The sequence below is a fragment of the Eschrichtius robustus genome, chromosome 3, assembly GCF_028021215.1.
Source record: "Eschrichtius robustus isolate mEscRob2 chromosome 3, mEscRob2.pri, whole genome shotgun sequence".
Classification (NCBI taxonomy): Eukaryota; Metazoa; Chordata; class Mammalia; order Artiodactyla; family Eschrichtiidae; genus Eschrichtius; species Eschrichtius robustus.
The window spans coordinates 74,795,633-74,820,475 of record NC_090826.1 but is presented as its reverse complement, the minus strand read 5'-3'; the positions used below and the strand labels follow the sequence as shown (position 1 = coordinate 74,820,475).

The 24,843-nt window shown below is 42.4% G+C and overlaps 1 protein-coding gene across 5 annotated transcripts in view; it reads left to right on the top strand.

The window, feature by feature from the left end:
- Positions 1–24,028, top strand: part of MCOLN2 (mucolipin TRP cation channel 2) — a 62,614-nt gene extending 38,586 nt beyond the window's left edge. For all 5 annotated transcript variants that reach the window (XM_068540216.1, XM_068540218.1, XM_068540215.1 and 2 more), the window contains exons 9-14: positions 863–1,012; positions 2,393–2,494; positions 2,609–2,731; positions 19,093–19,299; positions 20,694–20,815; positions 23,197–24,028. In XM_068540216.1, the coding sequence (XP_068396317.1) occupies positions 863–1,012; positions 2,393–2,494; positions 2,609–2,731; positions 19,093–19,299; positions 20,694–20,815; positions 23,197–23,233 (741 nt within the window). In that variant the 3' untranslated portion in view covers positions 23,234–24,028. The remainder of the gene's footprint in view (positions 1–862; positions 1,013–2,392; positions 2,495–2,608; positions 2,732–19,092; positions 19,300–20,693; positions 20,816–23,196) is intronic.
- Positions 24,029–24,843: the final 815 nt, after the last annotated feature.

Genomic DNA, 24,843 nt, shown 5'->3' with positions numbered 1-24,843 from the left:
AACATGTGTGGGTTTCATCTTTTGTCTTCAAATCAAAGTTCATTCTGACAGGGAGGCATGGTAAATGGGTTATAATGAAGCATAAAAGACTTTATTCTATTATTTAAACTAGTTTAAAAATTCTTCCCTGAGTTTCATTTTACCTTTTTACCCTTAGGGCTCTTGTGAATATATACTCTAGCTCACCACAAATCTTATTCTGGTGTGTGGCATGTATGTAAATACAGACTGGGGTCAGTGGACATAGGAAGTCGTCAGAATACCATATGTAGAGGAAGGAAGCAGTGTACATTCTATTTTTCCAGGGCTTGACCTGTGTCGATTTGTTTTGTAAATATCCACTTCTCTTAGCCACCCTCCCCCACCCCACAAGCCCCTTGATATTCTGAATCCAAAGCCAGGGTCTGGGTTCTGCCGATGCGAGGGTGGCACATTGGGAGCACACGCTCGGGGGCCGGACTGCCTGCACCCAAGTCCTGGCTTGGCCGCCCCATGTCTCAGTTGCCTCCTCTGGAAAGAAGTGTCCGTGGTGCCTAGTTCGTAGGGTTGTCTGGTTGAATGCGTTGAGAATATGTAAAGTGTTTGGAATGTGCTCTGTGTTAGCTATTTCAACAAGAGTCTGTTGGAGTGAGAGCACAGCACTGAGTGTTTGAGTCACTCAGTTAACTGGCATGCTCACCTCTAGCCGGGGTGGATGGTGGAGGAAGGTGTGGGCTGTAGTCTCTACCCTCCAAGTGAGGATCCATCACGTTGGAAAAGGCAAGGCCGTGTCTTTGGACAGGCGAGAGCGCTGTTTTGCGCTTTTCTCCTTCCAGAGGGCAGTGTGGTTTGTAAGAAATGCTTTTAAAAACGTTTGCCGCAGAGATTCTTAGATTTCTTCCTGGAGAAGTACAAGCGATGTGTGTGTAACGCCGACCAGTGGGAGTTCATCAACAGATGGTATATCCTGGTGATTATCAGCGACCTAATGACAATAATTGGATCCATATTAAAAATGGAAATTAAAGCCAAGGTAAGCGGCAACCCATTGTAAACCTTCTGATCTTTCTGTTCTTCTGGATGGTCTCAAATACTGTAAGATATGCGGTGATTCTCAGGTTTTCTCTTTTCTCACGCCCATAAAATGGAAGCCTCCTCTGACTTGGTTTCTCCTGAAGGGAAAATGAGGAAGCAGCTGTTCTGTGGAAGGTGATACTCCTATGAATAGCCTCTAGGAAACTTGACAGCATCTTCAGAATAGGAACTGAAGTTTGAGAAGACTGGTTGTTTGGGCGGGCTTTGTTTGTTTGCTTGCTTAAGTTGCAAAAGCGGCAGCTGGCCCATGAACCAATCACGTCAAGAGCCGAGGTGCCCATCCATGATTGATGGGGGCTCTGATGGATGGCGGGCGCGAGGGCAGGAATATTTGAGTGCCTCTAGGCGCCTGGCTCTTTGTGTAACTTAGTCGATGTAGTCTCCTAAGTCTTGACTCCTCTCCTCCGTGCTCGGCCGTCAGCTAGCAAATCTTAGCAGCCTTCCCTCCTGGCCTCGAGGGAGGTCCACCCTGACTGCTTCGGCTCCCTTCAGGCCGTCGTCCTCTCTCACCCAGATCGCTGCAGCTGCCTCACTGTTGTCCCGCCTTCAGCTTATACCCCTCGCAGCCATTCACACAGCTGTCAGAGTCATTTTTCTGGGAGTGTCTCTCTCGCTGTGACAATCCTTTCTGCCTCAGGGACCCCCTTTGGGATGAAGTGGCCTTTCTTCAGCGTGGCCTCCAGGGGCCTCATGATCTAGCTCTGCCTTCCTCTCCCGCCCTCGCTCTCCCTGACCCTTCAGTGCTGCCCCTCTGGCCCGTCTTGCGGGCTCTCAGCACCGGGCCCTGTTCAGCCTCTCTCCGTTTGCTTGCAAGACTCCCCTAGCCTGTCCTCCAGGCCCAGCACTGCTCTGGGGTCACGCCCTCGGGAAGCCCTCCATGACAAGCCCGGCACTGTTTCTCTCACTGCACGCAGCGTATTGTATTAGACTTACGCTTGTGTGTGCGTCTCCTCAGAGTCCTCGAGAGCAGGAACTGTTAGCGAATCACGTTGGAGCGTTCTTTCAAAAGTAGCTGAAAGGTATTGATTGATATTTCACAAGCACCATTAGTTTATGTGCTTTAGTGCCTAGGTCAGTGGTAAATGCAATTTCTATTTCAGGATATTATTTGAGCAAGAATTCAACCAATCTTAATACTGAAAGGAAATGAGGAACACATTTGGAATTGTGCTCTCTATTATTTCCTTCTTCAGTTTAAAAACTCTCAGAATCACTGTAGAGAGGCAGGCGGTCCATTCTTCTCCAGTCAGTTTAAAGTGAGGTTCATAAGCTGAGTGGAGTAGAATATTTTACTCACGTCTGTTTTTTCATTCCCTAGAATCTCACAAATTACGATCTGTGCAGCATTTTGCTTGGAACATCTACGCTCTTTGTCTGGGTTGGCGTCATCAGATACTTGGGTTACTTCCAAGCATATAATGTAAGGATATGGCTATTGGGTGGCACCACTGGGGTTGAGGTCCATTTCTTTGGGCTCTAGTAGCTACTTTTTAATTCCCCCCCCCCCCCCCGCCATTGTGCTGATTTTTTTCAGGTGCTCATTTTAACAATGCAAGCCTCACTGCCAAAAGTTCTTCGCTTCTGCGCGTGTGCCGGTATGATCTATCTGGGTTACACCTTCTGCGGCTGGATTGTCTTAGGACCATATCATGACAAGGTGTGTAGCCTAATTCTTCCTTCTGCACATGAAGCACTTGAGACCCTTAAATGTGGGTTTCCAGCACTGACCTTCATCCCACTTTTCTCCAGCACATACCCTGGACATCAGTAAGCATGTATCTTTGCATCGGTTTTCTTTTTCTTTCCCTTTTCCGGATATTGAAGTGGCTTCGGGATATTGAAACAAGAACTGCAGGGAACCAGAGAACCAGGGAACCAGGGAACAACGTTTCATGGTTGTCTGGGTCTGGCTTAAGGGGTCACATATTAACCCAGCCAGTCACCAAGTAAGAAGTGTTTGGACGTGAGATCACTATAATAAAAACGAAAATTAAATGAGGAAAAGTATTACAAAATCCTTCTAATTCAAAGTATTAAGGTTTTCATCCAAATTAACGGAGGAGACTGGAGGAGGATAAAGACTGCCCAGAATGACCATGTTAGGTTTATGATTAAAATGATAACACATCTTGCCTTTGCAGGTGGTTTTGATTTCAGTGTCCTCTTAGTGCCTTAATAAAGGTCAGTATCTGAATTCTAAACTATTGATGGATGTCAGTCAGTATCATAATCTCAAGCACATCAAAGTTATGTTCAGATGTTCTTGTTTTAAAATGATAAATTTGATTCAAAGATATAGCAGGAAATGAAATTAGGTAGGCCTTGTTTTCAAACCAAAGAAAGTAAAAGCAGTGATTGCATCTTACAGTTTTTCTTCCATGGGCCTTTGGCAGTTGGAACAACAGAATCAACAAAAATAAAAATAATAGCAGCTAGCACTTGATGCTGTACTAAGCATTTCTCTCTTCTCTCTCATTTAATCTCGTCAATAGCCCAGAGTACTGTTATCTTGGCTTAGGTGCTCTACAGGGAGAGAAATAAAAATATAATGATGCTGGTATAACAGCTCGGCCTTAAGTTTTGACCTTGATAGTTGCATTGAACAAAACACGGTCAGATCTAGTTTACAAACTCTTCACAAAAATCGAGCAATCCACAAAACTCAAACGTTCGGTATTGTCCTACTAAAATAAATCCTAGTAACTTGGCATCCACCCAGGCTTTCTCCTCTTTAAGGGTTTCATTTAATACGTCCGAAGAGAATTACCGTTTTCCTATCTGAGAAACTGTATAATCAACAAAGTGCCAATCTCTGGGTTAATAGTAAATCTTGGTAATCGTATTGCTTTCCAGTTCCATTCCACTGCTTTAAAGGTGACTTACGAGTAAAAATTGTTCTTCGATGTGATCTCTCTGATCCGGAGAACTGTCTTAGTGCCCAGGAAAATTTACATTTTTCTTCCTTGCTTACTTTATGGTCTGGATGCTTTGCCACATTTTTGCCACTAGAGGGCAGTGTTGCGCCACACGGCATAAATACTGAGCCTCCGAGGCCAGTGAATCAAGTGGTCCTGTCTCCGCTGCCCTCCGTCTTCCCTACACCATCATTATTCTGGACGGTGCTCAGAAAATGTTGCTTGAATTTCACTAAACTAGCAACCATTCTGAAGTGCTGTGTGCTAGATAGATACGGTGCCCATGTTCTTTACCTCCCTTGCTAGGTTAACCCTTCCAGTAGCCCTGTGGGGAAATATTATCCTTTGACAGAAAATAGCGATCTTAATATGTTAATTTTCCTGAGGTTGTATAGTTAGTGAACGGCAGAGATAGGATGCACACTCAGGTCTGCCTGACCCTAATACACATGCTTTGAGCAATACCCTGTAGGGCTTTTCTTCTTTTCTTGGTATTATCTAAAACAGACCATTACAAGAGAGCATTCATTCTGACTCAAGAGTAGATCAACCGTGAGAGGAAAGCCAAGTAATCAGTCTTATTTCTTTCAACGTGCATCAAGGTTACCTTGTGAAAAATGATGTTGTCTGCTTTGTCAGTCTGACTGCATTTTCATATGTTCAGTTCTGTCCTTTCAAAGAATCCAGGGGAGATTGGGACACTCTAGATCAGCACTATCCAAGAAAAACATAACGAGAGCTACAAATGAGAGCCATGTCTATCCTTTTAAATTTTCTAGTAGCCACATTAAAAAAATTTTTTTAAAGAAACAAATTAAAATTGATTTTAATTATATATTTTATTTAACCCAATATATTTAAAATATTACTTCAGCCTGTATTCAGTATAACACATCGAGATATTTTACATTCCTTTTTTTAGGTACTTAGTCTTTGAGATGTGGTGTGTATTTTATCCTGACAGCATATCTCACTTTGGACTGGCTGCATATCACATGCTCCATAGGCACCTGTAGCTGGTGGCTGCCATATTGGACGTTTCACCTCTTGACTCGTGTCTCTTACTTAATGCCAGCCTTTCACTTCTCCCCCCGAGGAGTAGAGAGATAAGAACTATATCTCTGGGGTTGTCTAGCGGGTCTGTTTATGGCTTCTATCTCCCAGCTCTAGCCAGGCTGATATATTGGGGAAATGCAGAGTTGAGTTAATTCAGTGAATGCAGTAGTCAGTAGGATGAGAAAACCTTCAGTCTGGATCTGGACTTACGTGCTTTTCTTCTCTGTGTTACTTCTTCTTTGAGTCTGAAGCTAGAAATGTTTACTGCCCCTGCACGTCTCTCTCCAAATTAACCCAAATTGTCAGAATTTTCAGGTTCTGCCAGTCAGTCAGTATCTGTTGAATCAGAAGACCTTCAGTATTGCCTGGAGCCTTGAAAAACAGCACCATAGTGAGCATTTTCTAGAATTTCTAGAACCACAGCTAGTTTGGGTGTGGAAGCTAACTCTTTCTTGAAACAAACAAACAAAAAACTCTAAAGAGGAGGTATGGAGAAAACTAGAATTTCACCCTGCTGTTTGTATGGCAGCAGGAATCCCACATTTCAGCTTCGAGTTTTCCTGTTAGACATCGGATTTCAATGGTTCAACTGAAAGAGTATAAAAATACAAGAAGTGCCCCGCCAATGTTGACTCCAGCACTAATGGGCGTTGGCACAGCGCCCTTGCAAAGTGTCTGGGCACGGCGGGCTGGAGACTGTTGATGTTTAATAATTCAAGATGAGGATAGGAGGAACATTACTCTCATGGTGGCTTTGACGTTTCCCCGAGGACTTTCCGAGGAATAAACCATTGTCTTGCGTTCATTGTCCCCATTTTACAAATGAGAAGGCAAAGCATTGAAAAATCGTTGGACTTGGCTGATGCCCTCGGTAAAAGTTCAGCAGCACCCCGTGTTACATTTGTGCTTTCAAGGCCTCTACTTTTAGCCAAGCACCTCTCTTATTCAAAACGACTATTAGCTGGTTAAAACATTTTATCTGAATGCTGCACGAGGTTCTTAGCACCAGCTCTTGAAGCAAATTTTTATGTCGTTCTCTGGCATAAGCCATTGCAGGTTATGTTTTCATTCAAATGAAAGTTCTTTTTGGCTCGACTGCAAAATTATCATTTGTGGAACAAATGCTTGGGTTCTCACTGTGTTCCTCCAGAACCTGGGAGGACTCTTTATGGAGATATTCATTTAATATTTATTAAATGTCTACTGTGCACCAAACACTGTCGGGTTCTTCTAGCCCAGGTTCTTGGAGGGCAGGGACCATGGATTATTGTTCTTTGCATTCCCCGTGTTGAGTGTGGTGCACAGAACATGGTAAGGGCTCAGCAAGTTTGCTGAATGAACCAGAAACAGAGACACAGCAGTATCTGCTTTCCAAGGACTTACAAGCTTGTAAGAACCAAAAAGCAATTTCCTTTGAATGCAGTCCTTCTAGACTGGAAGCACATTAGGACCTTATTTCTCCTTACCTTGGGTATTTTTGTTTAATCTCTAATTTTTTTTATTGAAGTATAGTTGATTACAATGTTTCAGGTGTATAGCAAAGTGATTCAGTTACACACACACACACACACACACACATATTCTTTCTCAGATTCTTTTCCATTATAGGTTATTACAAGATACTGAATATAGTTCTCTGTGCTATACAGTAGGTCCTTACTGTTTATCTGATTTATATATAGTAGCGTGTATCTGTTAATTCCAAATTTCTAATTTCTCCCCCCCCAGCCTTTCCCCTTTGGTAACCATAAGTATGTTTTCTGTGTCTGTGAATCTATTTCTGTTTTGTAAATAAGTTCATTTGTATCATATTTTAGATTCCACATATAAGCGATATCATATAATATTTGTCTTTCTCTGTCTGACTTACTTCACTTAGTATGATAATCTCTAGGTCCATCCATGTTGCTGCAAATGGCATTATTTCATTCTTTTTTATGGCTGAGTAATATTTCATTGTATATATATATACACCACATCTTCCTTATCCATTCATCTGTTGATGGCACTTAGGTTGCTTCCATGTCCTGGCTATTGTAAATAGAGCTGCTATGAACATTGGAGTGCACGTATCTTTTCAAATTAGAGTTTTCTCTGGATATATGCCCAGTAGTGGGATTGCTGGATCATATGGTAACTCTATTTTTAGTTTTTTAAGGAATCTCCGTACTGTTCTCCACCTTGGGTATTTTAAAAGCTGATTTCTAGTATGGATTTTGGCCACTGAAACTGGCTCACAGCCACTTCTTGTGGGACGAAATGATAGAGTATGTACCGATTACTTGCCTTATTGAGTCTCTGTTTAACTTTTTGGTGGGTTAAAATAAATCTCACATGCACAGAGAAGAGGGGGGTGAATAACATTAATGCTGAGATGGATTTTGTGTCTAGACTGATTCTAAGTAACTGCACAGGAAACTAAGGGATGAATTTGCTGTGTGCCCACCAACTTGCAATTCTGGAACCCGAAACACAGACTTGTAGGGGTTCTTGACACTACAGAAAGGAATTGGCCAGATTCCAAAAGAAACTCTGAGAAATATGAATTGTTGATGGTGCTGTCAGAGTTGTAATTGATGTCCATAGAAACCACCTTGAACTTCATTGTCTTAAGGCTAGCGGTGGGGATGGAAACCATTTAGTCTGGGAACTGGCTGTCTTACTGGTAAATTATCTGCATATTAATAAGTGATTTGCTCAGATGGATGTTCCCTCCAGATCTCTGTAGAGAGCGACGTTAGTAGTGCTCTTCAGAGTTGCTGCTGATGCAGCAAGACCATGGGCATGATTCTTGTTTGGGGTACATTTGTGTACTCTCCCTTGGTTACAGGCTTTACCCCATGCATCCAGCCATGGAGCAGGGAGAGTAGGACCTGGTGTTTGCTAGTTGGTTGGGGTACAGAGAAGCATGTAGAGAACAATTAGAAGACCAACCAGTAGTTTCCTCTGTGGTTCTTACTGACACAGAGAACAGACTAGAGCTGCCAGGGCAGTCTGTCTTGATGCAGACTTTGAAATGGCCCTTCAACACTGGCTTCATCGGACACAGACAACGACGAACATACCAGATGAAGAGAATAAATCGCATGATTTAAAGACAGAGAAGATGGCTGGGTGTTGTGAGAGGGGGCACACACAGGATGTTAATACTGCCATGAAGGAATGGAATGAGGCCGCACAAAGGAGGAACCTTACGCCAAACTTCTTGGTTTGGATTTCTACTTTGCCTCCGCACTTTGAATATTGTTAAGCGAGAGACATGACCTGAAGGCTATATTCTCTGAAATTTAGATTTTACTGCAGCTTGGACTGGAAGCTGAGAGGCTGAAGTAAAGAAGCTTCCTTGGAGGTTTCTGTAATAAGTATGTAAGTGTTGACATCAGAGTGGAGTAGAAAGAGTGGGTCAGAGAAACGTCATAGGAACAGACAGACCTTATTAGATTGTAGAGCAGGGAAGATAAATGGATTCAACGTACAGTTTTTTGTTTTATAAATTTATTTATTTATTTATTTTTGGCTGTTTTGGGTCTTCGTTGCGTGCAGGCTTTCTCTAGTTGCGGCGAGCGAGGGCTACTCTTATTTTTTTTAACATCTTTATTGGAGTATAATTGCTTTACTATGGTGTGTTAGTTTCTGCTGTATAACAAAGTGAATCAGCTATACATATACATATATCCCCATATCTGCTCCCTCTTGCGTCTCCCTCCCACTCTCACCATCCCACCCCTCTAGGTGGTCACAAAGCACCGAGCTGATCTCCCTGTGCTATGCCGCTGCTTCCCACTAGCTATCTATTTTACATTTGGTAGTGTGTATAAGTCCATGCCAGCAGGGGCTACTCTTCATTGCGGTGCACAGGCTTCTCATTGCAATGGCTTCTCTTGTTGCGGAGCATGGGCTCTAGGCACACGGGCTTCAGTAGTTGTGGCTCGTGGGCTCTAGAGCGCAGGCTCAGTAGTTGTGGTGCACGGGTTTAATTGCTCCATGGCATGTGGGATCTTCTTGGACCAAGGCTCGAACCCGTGTCCCCTGCATTGGCAGGCGGATTCTTAACTACTGCGCCACCAGGGAAGTCCCTTTTTTTTTTTTTTTTTATGGAGTAGAAAGAGTGGGTCAGAGAAGCGTCATAGGAACAGACAGACCTTATTGGATTGTAGAGCAGGGAAGATAAATGGATTCAACGCACAGTTTTGTTTTTTTAAATTGAAGTATAGTTGATTTGCAATATTACGTTAATCTCTGCTGTACAGCAAAGTGATTCATTTATACATATACATATACATATATATATATATACATTCTTTTTTTTTTTTTTCAGCTTGTTGACCTTTCCCACTTTATTTCATGTGGCTATCTGAAACATCAGTGATTTACATGTCTTTCTTTTTTTTTTTTTTTTTAACAGATTTGTGTGTGTGTGTCCCCATGATGAAATCATTAAAATAAAATATCATGAATAGACTCTTAAGAAGCAAAGTCTACTTAAAGTCCTGGAAAATGTGAAAGCACTAATATTCATGGACAACTTTACACTCTAAAAGTTACTCCAAATTTTGTTGATCTCTATTTTGTCTAGGAGTTTTTCAAATTTTAATATTATTTTCCACTATGGTTTATCACAGGATAGTGACTATAGTTCTCTGTGCTATATAGTAGGACCTTGTTGTTTATCCATTCTCTATATAGTAGCTTACATCTGCTAACCCAAACCCCCTACTCCATCCCTCCCCCTTGGCAAACACAAGTCTTTTCTCTATGTCCATGAGTCTGTTTCATAGATAGGTTCCTTTGTGTCGTATTCTAGATTCCACATATAAGCGACACACAGTTTTAAGCACTTGATTGTTTTGGAGTAATTTTTCTTTGGTAGGAGACTGGAATCACTGACAGAAATAGGGAAATTTGGAAGGACAGCACGTTTTCTGTGTTCAGGTGGTAGGAGGTTTTATTGTGTTGCATGTGAACTAGTAGCACGACTGCCAACTGGAAATGTCCCAGAGACATTCACGAGGGACTTGGCTGTCCCCAGAGGCACACTTACTGACTTGATGGATGTATAGGCCCCCACCACTAAGGACAGAATTGGTTCACAACTCTACAGTAACTTGTTGCATCTGCGTTTCTGAAAACTATATTGCCTTTTGCCTATTAAGTCATTATCATTCTTTACATAGAAGTTTTTCGCATTCATCTAATGTTTAACCCTCTGACCCCAGAGCTGTTCATTCATTAAGCACCTGCTGTTTGCTTTCAGTCGATGTGGCAGTCATTTGTCAACCGCGTAAGCCAGATGGGGGCTGCGGGATTCTGGGGGCATTCCACACCAGCCCCTGCTCAGCTCTGCCCCTCAGGGCTGTCAGGTGTTCAGTCAGCCTCCAGCTAACTACCTCGTGTCACCGCTTCTACCTGGCCCCTCAAACTTGCCTCGTCTAGAACTGAGTCCAGCAGAGGTCCCTCCCCTTCCCCCTTCCGGACTTACTTTCTCCCCAGTTTCCTCTGGATTCCTTGCAGTCCTGGGCCCCTGCACTCACTCTCACTGGCATCCAAGCCCCTGGGCTGTTCTCATTCTAGGAGATCTTCACAAGCCACGGTTACCATTTAGAAACTCAGATTAGATCCTGTCCCTCTTCTTTTTTTTTTTTTTTTACTCTGGAATTTATTTTTATTTTTATTATTTTTTCAACATCTTTATTAGAGTATAATTGCTTTACAATGGTGTGTTAGTTTCTGCTTTATAACAAAGTGAATCAGTTATACATATACATATGTCCCCATATCTCTTCCCTCTTGCGTCTCCCTCCCTCCCACCCTCCCTATCCCACCCCTCTAGGTGGTCACAAAGCACCGAGCTGATCTCCCTGTGCTATGCGGCTGCTTCCCACTAGCTATCTATTTTACGTTTGGTAGTGTATATATGTCCATGCCACTCTCTCACATTGTCCCAGCTTACCCTTCCCCCTCCCCGTATCTTCAAGTCCATTCTCTAGTAAGTCGCATCTTTATTCCCATCTTGCCCCTAGGTTCTTCATGACCTTTTTTTTTTTTTTATTTTAGATTCCATATATATGTGTTAGCATATGGTATTTGTTTTTCTCTTTCTGACTTACTTCACTCTGTATGACAGTCTCTAGGTCCATCCACCTCACTACAAATAACTCAGTTTCGTTCCTTTTTATGGCTGAGTAATATTCCATTGTATATATGTGCCACATCTTCTTTATCCATTCATCTGTTGATGGACACCTAGGTTGCTTCCATGTCCTGGCAATTGTAAATAGAGCTGCAATGAACATTGTGGTACAGGACTCTTTTTGAATTATGGTTTTCTCAGGGTATATGCCCAGTAGTGGGATTGCTGAGTCATATGGTAGTTCTATTTTTAGTTTTTTAAGGAACGTCCATACTGTTCTCCATAGTGGCTGTATCAATTTACATTCCCACCAACAGTGCAGGAGGGTTCCCTTTTCTCCACACCCTCTCCAGCATTTATTGGTTGTAGATTTTTTGATGATGGCCATTCTGAACGGTGTGAGATGATATCTCAATGTAGTTTTGATTTGCATTTCTCTAATGATTAATGATGTTGAGCATTCTTTCATGTGTCTGTTGGCAATCTGTATATCTTCTTAGGAGAAATGTCTGTTTAGGTCTTCTGCCCATTTTTGGATTGGGTTGTTTGCTTTTTCAATGTTGAGCTGTATGAGCTACTTGTAAATTTTGGAGGTTAATCCTTGGTCAGTTGCTTCATTTGCAAATATTTTCTCCCATTCTGAGGGTTGTCTTTTTGTCTTGTTTATGGTTTCCTTTGCTGTGCAAAAGCTTTTACGTTTCATTAGGTCTCATATGTTTATTTTTGTTTTTATTTCCATTTCTCTAGGAGGTGGGTCAAAAAGGATCTTGCTGTGATTTATGTCATAGAGTGTTCTGCCTATGTTTTCCTCTAAGAGTTTGTTGGTGTCTGGCCTTACATTTAGGTCTTTAATCCATTTTGAGTTTATTTTTGTGTATGGTGTTAGGGAGTGTTCTAATTTCATTCTTTTACACGTAGCTGTCTAGTTTTCCCAGCACCACTTATTGAAAAGGCTGTCTTTTCTCCACTGTATATTCTTGCCTCCTTTATCAAAGATAAGGTGACCATATGTGTGTGGGTTTATTTCTGGGCTTTCTATCCGGTTCCATTGATCTATATTTCTGTTTCTGTGCCAGTACCATACTATCTTGATTACTGTAGCTTTGTAGTGTAGTCTGAAGTCAGGGAGCCTGATTCCTCCAGCTCCGTTTTTCTTTCTCAAGATTGCTTTGGCTATTCGGGGTCTTTAGTGTTTCCATACAAATTGTGAAATTTCTTGTTCAAGTTTTGTGAAAAATGCCATTGGTAGTTTGATAGGGATTGCATTGAATCTGTAGATTGCTGTGGGTATAGAGTCATTTTCACAATGTTGATTCTTCCAATCCAAGAACATGGTATATCTCTCCATCTATTTGTATCATCTTTAATTTCTTTCATCAGCGTCTTATAATTTTCTGCATACAGGTCTTTTGTCTCCTTAGGTAGGTTTATTCCTAGATAGTTTATTCTTTTTGTTGCAATGGTAAATGGGAGTGTTTTCTTAATTTCACTTTCAGATTTTTCATCATTAGTGTATAGGAATGCCAGAGATTTCTGTGCATTCATTTTGTATCCTGCTACTTTACCAAATTCATTGATTAGCTCTAGTAATTTTCTGGTAGCATCTTTAGGATTCTTTATGTATAGTATCATGTCATCTGCAAACAGTGACAGCTTTACTTCTTCTTTTCCGATTTGGATTCCTTTTATTTCTTTTTCTTTTCTGATTACTGTGGCTAAAACTTCCAAAACTATGTTGAATGATGGTGGTGAGAGTCGGCAACCTTGTCTTGTTCCTGATCTTAGTGAAAATGGTTTCAGTTTTTCACCATTGAGGATGATGTTGGCTGTGGATTTGTCATATATGTCCTCTATTATGTTGAGGAAAGTTCCCTCTATGCCTACTTTCTGGAGGATTTTTATCATAAATGGGTGTTGAATTTTGTCAAAAGCTTTCTCTGCATCTATTGAGATGATCATATGGTTTTTCTCCTTCAATTTGTTAATATGGTGTTTCACGTTGATTGATTTGCGTATGTTGAAGAATCCTTGCATTCCTGGGATAAACCCCACTTGATCATAGTGTATGATCCTTTTAATGTGCTGTTTGATTCTGTTTGCTAGTATTCTGTTGAGGATTTCTGCGTCTATGTTCATCAGTGATATTGGCCTGTAGTTTTCTTTCTTTGTGACATCTTTGTCTGGTTTTGGTATCAGAGTGATGGTGGCCTCGTAGAATGAGTTTGGGAGTGTTCCTCCCTCTGCTATATTTTGGAAGAGTTTGAGAAGGATCGGTGTTAGCTCTTCTCTAGATGTTTGATAGAATTCGCCTGTGAAGCCATCTGGTCTTTGGCTTTTGTTTGTTGGAAGAATTTTAATCACACTTTCAATTTCAGTGCTTGTGATTGGTCTGTTCATATTTTCTATTTCTTCCTGGTTCAGTCTCGGAAGGTTGTACGTTTCTAAAAATTTGTCCATTTCTTCCAGGTTGTCCATTTTATTGGCATACAGTTGCTTGTAGTAATCCTCTCCCTTTTTTTCTTGATGAGTCTGGCTAATGGTTTATCAATTTTGTTTATCTTCTCAAAGAACAAGCTTTTAGTTTTATTGATCTTTGCTATCATTTCCTTTATTTCTTTTTCATTTATTTCTGATCTGATCTTTATGATTTCTTTCCTTCTGCTAACTTTGGGGTTTTTTGGTTCTTCTTTCTCTAATTGCTTTAGGTGTAAGGTTAGGTTGTTTATTTGAGATGTTTCTCGTTTCTTAAGGTGGGATTGTATTGCTATAAATTTCCCTCTTAGAACTGCTTTTGCTGCATCCCATAGGTTTTGGGTCGTCGTGTTTTCATTGTCATTTGTTTCTAGGTATTTTTTGATTTCCTCTTTGATTTCTTCAGTGAACTCTTGGTTATTAAGTAGTGTGTTGTTTAGCCTCCATGTGTTTGTGTTTTTTACAGATTTTTTTCCTGTAATTGATATCTAGTCTCATAGCGTTGTGGTCGGAAAAGATACTTGATACAAGTTCAATTTTCTTAAATTTACCAAGGCCTGATTTGTGACCCAAGATATGATCTATCCTGGAGAATGTTCCATGAGCACTTGAGAAGAATGTGTATTCTGTGGTTTTTGGATAGAATGTCCTATAAATATCAATTAAGTCCATCTTGTTAATGTATCATTTAAAGCTTGTGTTTCCTTATTTATTTTCATTTTGAATGATCTGTCCATTGGTGAAAGTGGAGTGTGAATATCCCCTACTATGATTGTGTTACTGTCGGTTTCCCCATTTATGGCTGTTAGCATTTGCCTTATGTATTGATGTACTCCTATGTTGGGTGCATAAGTATTTACCATTGTTATATCTTCTTCTTGGATTGATCCCTTGATCATTATGTAGTGTCCTTCTTTGTCTCTTGTAATAGTCTTTGTTTTAAAGTCTATTTTGTCTGATATGAGAATTGCTACTCCAGCTTTCTTTTGATTTCCATTTGCATGGAATATCTTTTTCCATCCCCTCACTTTCAGTCTGTGTGTCCCCCTAGGTCTGAAGTGGGTCTCTTGTAGACTGCATATATACGGGTCTTGTTTTTGTATCCATTCAGCCAATCTGTGTCTTTTTGTTGGAGCATTTAATCCATTTACATTTAAGGTAATTATTGATATATATGTTCCTGTTACCATTTTCTTAACTGTTTTGGGTTTATTATTGTAGGTCTTTTCCTTCTCTTGTGTCTCCTGACTAGAGAAGTTCCTTTAGCATTTGCTGTAAAGCTGGTTTGGTGGTGCTGAATTCTCTTAACTTTTGCTTGTCTGTAAAGGTTTTAATTTCTTCATCAAATCTGAATGAGATCCTTGCTGGGTAGAGTAATCTTGGTTGTAGGCTTTTCTCCTTCATCACTTTAAATATGTCCTGCCACTCCTTTCTGGCTCGCAGAGTTTCTGCTGAAAGATCAGCTGTTAACCTTATGGGGATTCCCTTATGTGTTATTTGTTATTTTTCCTTTGCTGCTTTTAATATTTGTTCTTTGTATTTCATTTTTGATAGTTTGATTAATATATCTCTTGGCGTGTTTCTCCTTGGATTTATCCTATATGGGACTCTCTGTTCTTCCTGGACTTGATTAACTATTTCCTTTCCCATATTAGGGAAGTTTTCCACTATAATCTCTTCAAATATTTTCTCAGTCCCTTTCTTTTTCTCTTCTTCTTCTGGGACCCCTATAATTCGAATGTTGGTGCATTTAATGTTGTCCCAGAGGTCTCTGAGACTGTCCTCAATTCTTTTCATTCTTTTTTCTTTATTCTGCTCTGCAGTAGTTATTTCCACTATTTTATCTTCCAGGTCAGTTATCTGTTCTTCTGCCTCAGTTATTCTGCTATTGATCCCTTCTAGAGAATTTTTAATTTCATTTATTGTGTTGTTCATCCCTGTTTGTTTGCTCTTTATTCTTCTAGGTCCTTGTTAAACTTTTCTTGTATTTTCTCCATTCTGTTTCCAAGATTTTGGATCATCTTTACTATCATTATTCTGAATTCTTTTTCAGGTAGACTGCCTATTTCCTCTTCATTTGTTAGGTCTGGTGGGTTTTTATCTTGCTCCTTCATGTGCGGTGTGTTTCTCTGCCTTCTCATTTTGGTTAACTTACTGTGTCTCCTTTTCGCAGGCTGCAGGTTCATAGTTCCCCTTGTTTTTGGTGTCTGTCCCCAGTGGCTAAGGTTGGTTCAGTGGGTTGTGTAGGCTTCCTGGTGGAGGCGACTCGTGCCTGTGTTCTGGTGGATGAGGCTGGATCTTGTCTTTCTGTTGGGCAGGTCCATGTCTGGTGGTGTGTTTTGGGGTGTCTCTGGCCTTATTATGATTTTAGACAGCCTCTGTGCTAATGGATGGGCTTTTGTTCCTGTCTTGCTAGTTGTTTCGCATAGGGTGTCCAGCACTGTAGCTTGCTGGTCGTTGAGTGGAGCTGGGTCTTGGTGTTGAGATGGAGATCTCTGGGAGACTTTCGCCATTTGATATTATGTGGAGCTGGGAAGTCTCTTGTGGACCAGTCTCCTGAACTTGGCTCTCCCACCTTAGTGGCACAGCCCTGACGCCTGGCTGGAGCACCAAGAGCCTGTCCTCCACACGTCTCAGAGTAAAAGGGAGGAAAAAAAGAAAGAAAGAAAGAAGAAGATAAAATAAAATAAAATAAAGTAAAATAAAATAAAATAAAGTTATTCAAATAAAAAATAAAAAATAATTTTTAAGAAAAAAAATTTTTTAAGTAATAAAAGAAAAAACAAACAAACAAACAAAAAAACTGGACAGACAGAACCCTCAGACAAATGGTAAAAGCAAAGCTATACAGACAAAATCACACACAGAAGCATAAACATACACACTCACAAAAAGAGAAAAAGGGGGAAAAATATATATTTCATTGCTCCCAAAGTCCACCTCCCCAATTTGGGATGACTCTTTGTCTATTCAGGTATTCCACAGATGCAGGTACATCAAGTTGATTGTGGAGATTTAATCCACTGCTCCTGAGGCTGCTGGGAGAGACTTCCCTTTCTCTTCTTTGTTCGCACAGCTCCCGTGGGTTCAGCTTTGGATTTGGACCCGCCTCTGCGTGTAGGTCGCCTGAGGACGTCTGTTCTTCGCTCAGACGGGACGGGGTTAAAGGAGCAGCTGCTTTGGGGGCTCTGGCTCACTCAGGCCGGGGGGAGGGAGGGGTACGGATGCGGGGCGAGCCTGCGGCGGCAGAGGCCAGCGTGACCTTGCACCAGTCTGAGGCGTGCCATGTGTTCTCCCAGGGAAGTTGTCCCTGGATCACGGGACCCTGGCAGTGGCGGGCTGCACAGGCTACCAGGAGGGGAGGTGTGGATGGTGACCTGTGCTTCCACACAGGCTTTTTGGCGGCGGCAGCAACAGCCTTAGCGTCTCAGGCCCGTCTCTGGGGTCCGCGCTGATAGCCGCGGCTCGCGCCCGTCTCTGGAGCTCGTTTAGGCGGCGCTCTTAATCCCCTCTCCTTGCGCACCAGGAAACAAAGAGGCAAGAAAAAGTCTCTTGCCTCTTCGGCAGCTCCAGACTTTTTCCCGGACTCCCTCCCGGCTAGCTGTGGTGCGCTAACCCCTTCAGGCTGTGTTCACGCAGCCAACCCCAGTCCTCTCCCTGCGATCAGACCGAAGCCCGAGCCTCAGCTCCCAGCCCCCACCCGCCCCGGCAGCTGAGCAGACAAGCCTCTCGGGCTGGTGAGTGCTGGTCAGCACCGATCCTCCGTGCGGGAATATCTCCGCTTTGCCCTCCGCACCCCTGTGGCTGCGCTCTCCTCCGTGGCTCCGAAGCTTCCCCCCTCTGCCACCCGCAGTCTCCGCCCGCGAAGGGGCTTCCTGGTGTGTGGAAACCTTTCCTCCTTCACAGCTCCCTCCCACTGGTGCAGGTCCCGTCCCTATTCTTTGTCTCTGTTTTTTCTTGTTTCTTTTGCTTTACCCAGGTACGTGGGGAGTTTCTTGCCTTTTGGGAGGTCTGAGGTCTTCTGCCAGCGTTCAGTAGGTGTTCTGTAGGAGTTGTTCCACATGTAGATGTATTTCTGATGTATCTGTGGGGAGGAAGGTGATCTCTGCATCTTACTCTTCCGCCATCTTGAAGCTCTCCCTGTCCCTCTTATTGTCAAAGTTTTCACTAGTTTCCAGGGAAGGCTGGGATTAGTCTGAAGTGTGTAGAAGCTCAGACAGGGCCCTGTGCAGCGTGGCATAGACTCACCTTTCCAGCCACTCCTTAGGCTCAGCACCAATTCCCCCATATGCACCGAGCAAATCCTTCTCTTCCTCCTCTCGCTGGTGAGCTCCTCAGCCTTCAGGCCCGAGTTCTGAGGGTCACTTTTCTTAGGCATCCCACCCAACTCTACCACAGGGCGTTATGTATCTTGGCAGTGGCCTGTCCACTGTCAGCTGGGGAGCCCTCAGAAGGCACTAGCCATGATCATTCATCCTAATGCACTTTCCCACCTCTGGTAGTCTTTAGTATTTAAGACTCTAAAATTACCTGAACCTGAGCTTGGAAAGGCTACAGGGAAGCCATTCATCTAGCACAGTTTTCTTGAGCCTCTGTCTCTGGCCCTTCCACCTTTTCTGGTGGTCTGCAGTTCTTTCAGAAAGCAGTTTGGCAAATTGTAGCTTTAAAAATGTTAATCACTTTGGGACTTCCCTGGTGGTGCAGTGGTTAAGAATCCGCCTGCCAATGCAGGGGACACGGGTTCAAGCCGTGGTTTGGGAAGATTCCCAAATGCCGCGGAGCAACTAAGCCCATGCGCCACAACTACTGAGCCTGCACTCTAGAGCCTGTGAGCTACAACTACTGAGCCCGTGTGCCTAGAGCCCGTGCACCTCGACAAGAGAAGCCACCGCAATGGGAAGCCCACGCACCGCAACTAGAGAAAGCCTGCGTGCAGCAACGAAGACCCAATGCAGCCAAAAAAAAAAAAAAAAAAGTTAATTGTTTAGACCCAGTAATATGAAAAAAAACATTATGCTGAGAAACGTGCATTGCATTGTTCTTTATAACAGCAAACATGTTTGGCATGTCCAGTGACAGGGAAATAGTTAATTTTGACATTTCCAAGGAGTGGTCCCATTATCTAACAAATGCTAAGTATGAATAACATAAGACTATGTTAAATAGAAAAGAAAGAAGAATCTGGATCCAAAATTGTTAGATGATATGACCACAAATATATAAAAAGTGCAAAGGAAAAAAACTGAGGGAAGCGTCAAGAGATGATCTTTGCGAGTGTGGAGGAAAGTTTTGAGTAACGCTTTCCTATGGGTGGTATTCCAGATTCCCTAAAGTGAATGTTAATAACAATGGCAGCAACATCTTCAACAAAACCAGCTAACTAGATACTTCTCTGCTTCTTTGGCTAATATGTCTCAAAAACTACTTTTGGTCTCCCCTGCACAGTTTGAAAATCTGAACACAGTTGCTGAGTGTTTGTTTTCTCTGGTCAACGGTGATGACATGTATGCGACCTTTGCTCACATCCAGCAGAAGAGCCTCTTGGTGTGGCTGTTCAGTCGCCTGTATTTATATTCCTTCATCAGTCTTTTCATATATATGATTCTCAGCCTTTTCATTGCAATTATTACAGATTCTTATGACACCATTAAGGTAAGCAGTTATCATTATTTCCTGCCAAAAAACTATTGCAAATTCTGTATAGATCAGAATATGGGAAAATACTATAATATTTTACTTACTTAAAATACTGTAGTTTTACTTAGATTTTGAGGTTTTGTAGAAAAGAAACTTTTTAGCTGCTGGAGGTTAATTTAAATATGCATTTAGGACATTGTCCCTGGTGCCCAGTGGATTGGTTTGGAGGTGTGGTGGGAAAGAGAAAGGAAATGGGTAAAGATGGGCTGAGTTTGGTAAATCAAGTAGTTGGGCTGTCCGTCTTGGCACTGACAGGTGTACCTGCCTGTCCCGGAACTTAGACTTTGAGTAGTAAGTTTCAGTGATAAGGGGTGACCATCATCCTGACAAGTGTCCAGATATTGGCATACCTCGTACACTGGATGCCGCTCGTGTGGTGCAGGTTTCCTTTAAATTTTGAAAGCTAAGGCTTTTGTGGCTGTTTAGCTTCCTGCCTTCCTAAGCCACCCGGTGGGTCGTGTGTCCTTTCAGACTAGGTCCATTTAACTTATCTGTAGCGTGAAGGAAGCTCTGCTGCCTTGGGGGCAGTGGTGTCTCCGCAGCAGATGGTCATGCTCAGAAAATCCTGTTTCGGGGCCAACATCTGAGCAACCAGGGGTGCCGTGTCCATGTCTTGGGGTGTCGTCCTCTTCTTGAACCCTTCTCAGACTATCTCAGAAGAAGCCAGTCCATTGGAAATACTTCTGAGCACTTTGTGCGCGAGGAGATGTGTGTTCCTGTGGGAATGGGTGGTTGGCTCTGCAGCGGGGCGGGCCGTGGGGAGACGAGCAGTGCCCTGCTCACCATGCGAGCCTGTCCTTGACGCGGCCGTGTCCCCGTGAGTGCGCCAAGCCTCGGTGACCTGGTGCATGACCTCACTAAGCGTGAGGGGAGGGGTCTCTCAGGGTCTTTCTGTCTGCTTGGAGGGACCTACTGCCTTCTACCTCACTAAGTGACCAACTTCTACAAAAGTAGAGGAAATAGGGATTACTTCCCAGCCAGACTCTGTATGGGCAGCGTGGGGAAGAGGAGGTCTTACCTGGTCTTGCAATTAACATGAAAACTTTAGACTTCTGACTGTTTCCTTCACTCCTTTAATTAACACACCCCTCCCCTGCCACACCATGGCTTGCTTTCTGGAGTTTTCCTCTGAATGGCTCTCTGTTCCCATGGCTCTCTGTTCAAGCCTTGGTGACCCTGGCTTGGCTTTCAAGGGACTGATAGATTGATTGATCATTGTTAATATCAGTTCTTGGATCTGTGCTAGCGACGCGGGAGAGTTTTATTTTAGCAGAGATGGATTTGGTTTGTTGACAAGAAGCAATTTCTCTCACTATAACTAAGGTAACAACACTGTGTACTTCTTAAAGAAATACCAACAGAATGGGTTTCCTGCCACGGATCTTCAGGAATTCCTGAAGGAGTGTGGTAGCAAAGAGAAGTGTCAGAAAGAGTCATCATCCTTCCTGTCCTGCGTCTGCTGTCTGAGGAGGTCAGTACCGTGTTCAGTCGGGTCTCCGTGCTCCCGGGATGAGACGCCCTGCTGCCTTAACAGAGAGTCCTCCCAGGTCAAATGTTACACTCAGGAATCAGCTGACTGGGGGAAATAATGCATCCCTCCTTGCTTTGCTCCCACTGCAATTGGCTTTAGAAATGAATTGTTTCTTATAAAACAAGGTAGAAAGGTACATGACATGGTTGAAATCTCTTGGGAATATTATGAGACTGTTTTGAGAAGGCGTGAACTATGTCCCTGAAGTCGAGAGGGTGAGCTGGCCAAAGGAAGAGGTCAAAGCCCTTCTTTTTCGAGGTGGAGCTCTGGGAATGTCAAAGGTGTTCTCCCCTTTTCGCAGTCTGTAGTACAAATAACCTTCCTTGAGCAGAGCAGGAAACCTGCTTGAGAGGAAGCCGTACGTGTCCTTGGCTGCAAACACAACTCAGCTGATCACCTGCTCTTTGCTCGCCATTCATCAGTGCACTTACAAAAATAGTCTGGACCTCAGTGGCAAAGCCTCCACATAGTGGCTTGGGGACTAGAAAGGGGGTCAGATGAGGATAATTTTCTTAATTATGCCCATTTTTGTTTTCGTCTGAAGTCAGGAGTAGGGGTTGTTAACTGCAAGTACCCCCTACTCATGTGTTTTGAGAAGGATTCTCTAAACCAGATTCCTGAAGGAAGATGGGAGAACATAATTGCTACTTAAAATCACAGGATGTATTTTCTGTTAATCAATTCATACTGCAACGTGGGATTTGAAACGATATGTTGGAGCATTTCCAAAGAATGTCTGGTAAATATGAAATGAGGTCTTCTGAGAAGAGTTAAGTTTTTACAATCACAGTTTATCCTCTCAGAGCATTAAAGTGTTGCCATGGAAGCAAGGATAAAGGGAAATTACTTTTCTTAATAGGCAGCTGCCTCCTAGGAGGCACCTTGTATTATAAGGAAAGTCTCTCAAAGTTGCTTTTCTAATATGTAGTTAACTGTAAAGAAAAAAAAAAAAAAAAAGCATTTGAGAATGTAGTTGTGAATTCTAGAAAGTAATGGATAGGTTTTGGTGTTTGATTTTTGGGCCTCAGTTTATACCACAAAAAGCCCCGGGAGGTTGTTAAATGATTTCTTTGCAGCCATATGGAATGAGTGAAAGATTTAAGGAGTGAACTTGGAAGACTGAGTGATAAGATTGGACCTGAGTGGTGAGAAGAACAGAACAACATCAGCAGACAGTCTTCCCTGAGACATGCTAAGGGTTGTAGAGAGGGTGCCTGGTGCGGAGGCAGGTCTGCCCGTCGTGAGGAATGAAAGGATTAAATGGAACAGAAGAGTCCACCAAAGGAAATCAGGTGAAGAACTGAGATGCTGAAAGTTTTGAAAAAAGAGGATATCAAAAATAAAAACAGAAGTGGCTGAAGGTGGTCATGGGTGAAGTCAGCTAGATCAGTTTTAGCTGAATAATCAGATCAAAGCCTGGAACCTAGGGCAGTCTGGATGGACCCTGCAGAGAGTCAGTGAGGGTCATAGGGCCTGATGAAGGAAATGGGTTGTACTGGGGCCTTGGAACAAGTGATGGCTTTGAAATCACCAAAAATTAAATACACCTGGATGTGTTTAACAGCTGGAAACCTAAGAATGGAATAAAATTGAGGAAGGCTATGAATGGAGAGTACATATTGGAGACAGACCTCACTGAGGGAACCTGGGGAATAAGGGCATCATAAGACTTGGTGTCTGGGCCCCTCTCCAGTGCCCATGACATACAACCCAGCTATCACAGCTCCACCTCCTCTGGAGCGTGGCCGGGTTGCTCTTTTTCAACCAAGCAGTCCAGCAACCACCACAGATTCAATCTCCCACAGACTGATTCTCCCTTGAATAGTTGACCAAGCCCCTAGCCTGATGGTCAGAGCACCTGGGTTTTCGTTTTGGACCCTGCCAGTTACTGAATGTGTCCCGTGACCTTTCCTAAACCTCTTGGTTCCTCCAATGTCATCAGAGTGGAACAGGTCGCCTCTGCAACCTCTTCTAGTTCTAATGTGATCTGGTTCTTGGGAGAGATGTGCTTGGTTGAGCAGATGCAGAGTTAACTTTTCTCCTTCTCTACCACAAGGAGGAAAATCTGTGGTTCTAGCCATTGAGAAGCTTTGTCAAAGGGAGATGGAGGGCAGACAGCTCCTCAAAATTGCCAAAAGCATCTAGTCAAACCCCAAATAATGTAAATTGTCCTTCTTAAGTTTTCTTCCTCTTAAATGTCACACTCAGCATGTCAATAACCTATGTAAGCCTACATGATAGAGTATGTATTCCTGTTCCGTCTCAAAGATTTTTAAGCCATTGTTCTCTTTTCTCTTTCCTTGTCCTCCTTTCTATTACAGGAATGGAAGCGATGACCACTTGACGCTTATTAACTAAACTCCTCCTGCTGAAGATAATCAAGTTTCAGGTCTCCGTACCAAGTGACAATGAAGAGGGACCCCAAATGGCTTGGACCAGCACTTCCAAAATTACTGATTGCGGAGTGGGAAAGAGGACTGGCTATGAGCTGGCTGAATAGAACTGAAGTTTCAAAATTCCTTTTTATAAACTTGGATGATGAAGAATAGACCACAGTCAACTACTGGGCATTAGTGTAATAGAGGAGTGATGGTGAAATTCTGTATTAGTCTTTTAATTTATGACATCACAATGTTGGGATGGAAAAAAAATCACATTTCAGAGTGTGCAAAACAATGGTGTTTAAAGCCATGCATTTGAAGATATGAGTTTATCATCAAATACGGGTTTGTCTTAAAAGTGATTCTTGGGTTAGAAGACATTTGTTAATTCATGGTCTGCACAAAACTGAAATTGGTTGCAATAATAATTTAGGCACTCGAAGCTGGAGAACTGTTAAGCCATGTAAAGATTACACTTAAATCAACAAAAAGACCTCTTGCAGTGGACATTTCTTGGCTTATTTTCCTGTGGTCTTCTTCTCAGCATGATATGAAACTATCGGCAAAGTCTGTGGGATAAACTGGAAACAGTCATTTGGACACCTTGTTACTTGTGCTAATTTTTGATTGTACACACATGACATGTGGACATTATACTACAGCAGTGGTCACTCATTTTAACAACCAAACTCCACTGTGGTGGGGATTTACCCTTGTCAAGCAAGGAAGATGGTATTTTTTCCCAAATAAATTAAATTAATTTTTATCATAACATATGGAACTACTACTACTTTTTTAAAATGTATTGTCTCTTAACATCCACTTAGTGAAAAATTCAGATCACATCTCTATCAGCTATCTGGTCTCCAAAAGGGATTTCCCACTTTCTTAAAAACAGTGAAGGAGATATAGGGGCTAGTTATTCAAGAGATATTTATGAGAATGACTTCAGATTGAGATCACTTCATGCATAGATTTAGTTTATACCTGAGCTATTTTAGGGGTCAACTATTTTAAATTTACTGGTGAAGAGTAGGGTTTGAATTAAGTAGGACTCTCATCCCAGGGCTCTCCCTCTTTTTATCCTGCCCCTCCCCACCAAGCCCCTGCCAAAGTCCTTCTGGTGCCCCACTCCTCTCTCCATGCCCCCATACTTTCTTCATGTGCCCACACCAAATCTAGGCCAGGAAAGTCTTCCAGTTAAGTCCATTAAAGTCTGTAGGTGGGTGACTCAGGTCTATACACAAAATACTTTGCTAAGATTATCATTTTAGTTATAAACTACTTACCAAAAATGTCAAGAATTATATTCAATTTTTAAATTAAGAACCATTTAACCCGTGGTTCTAGGGTCATTCCCATGACTCCAAAATCAGTGTGCAGTTAGATCACTTATTCACCTCTGAGTATATCCCCAGTACATCGTTTATCTCTGAATAGAATTGCTATTAATGCCTTTTATGTAATCTGCCGCTGTGATGCCGCTGTGACTACCATTTGAATTGAAGATTAATGACGGTCTTCTATGCTCATATTTTTCTTTTATTGGCTCTCATGTTTCCTTTTATTTCTTTTCCCTCCAGCTGG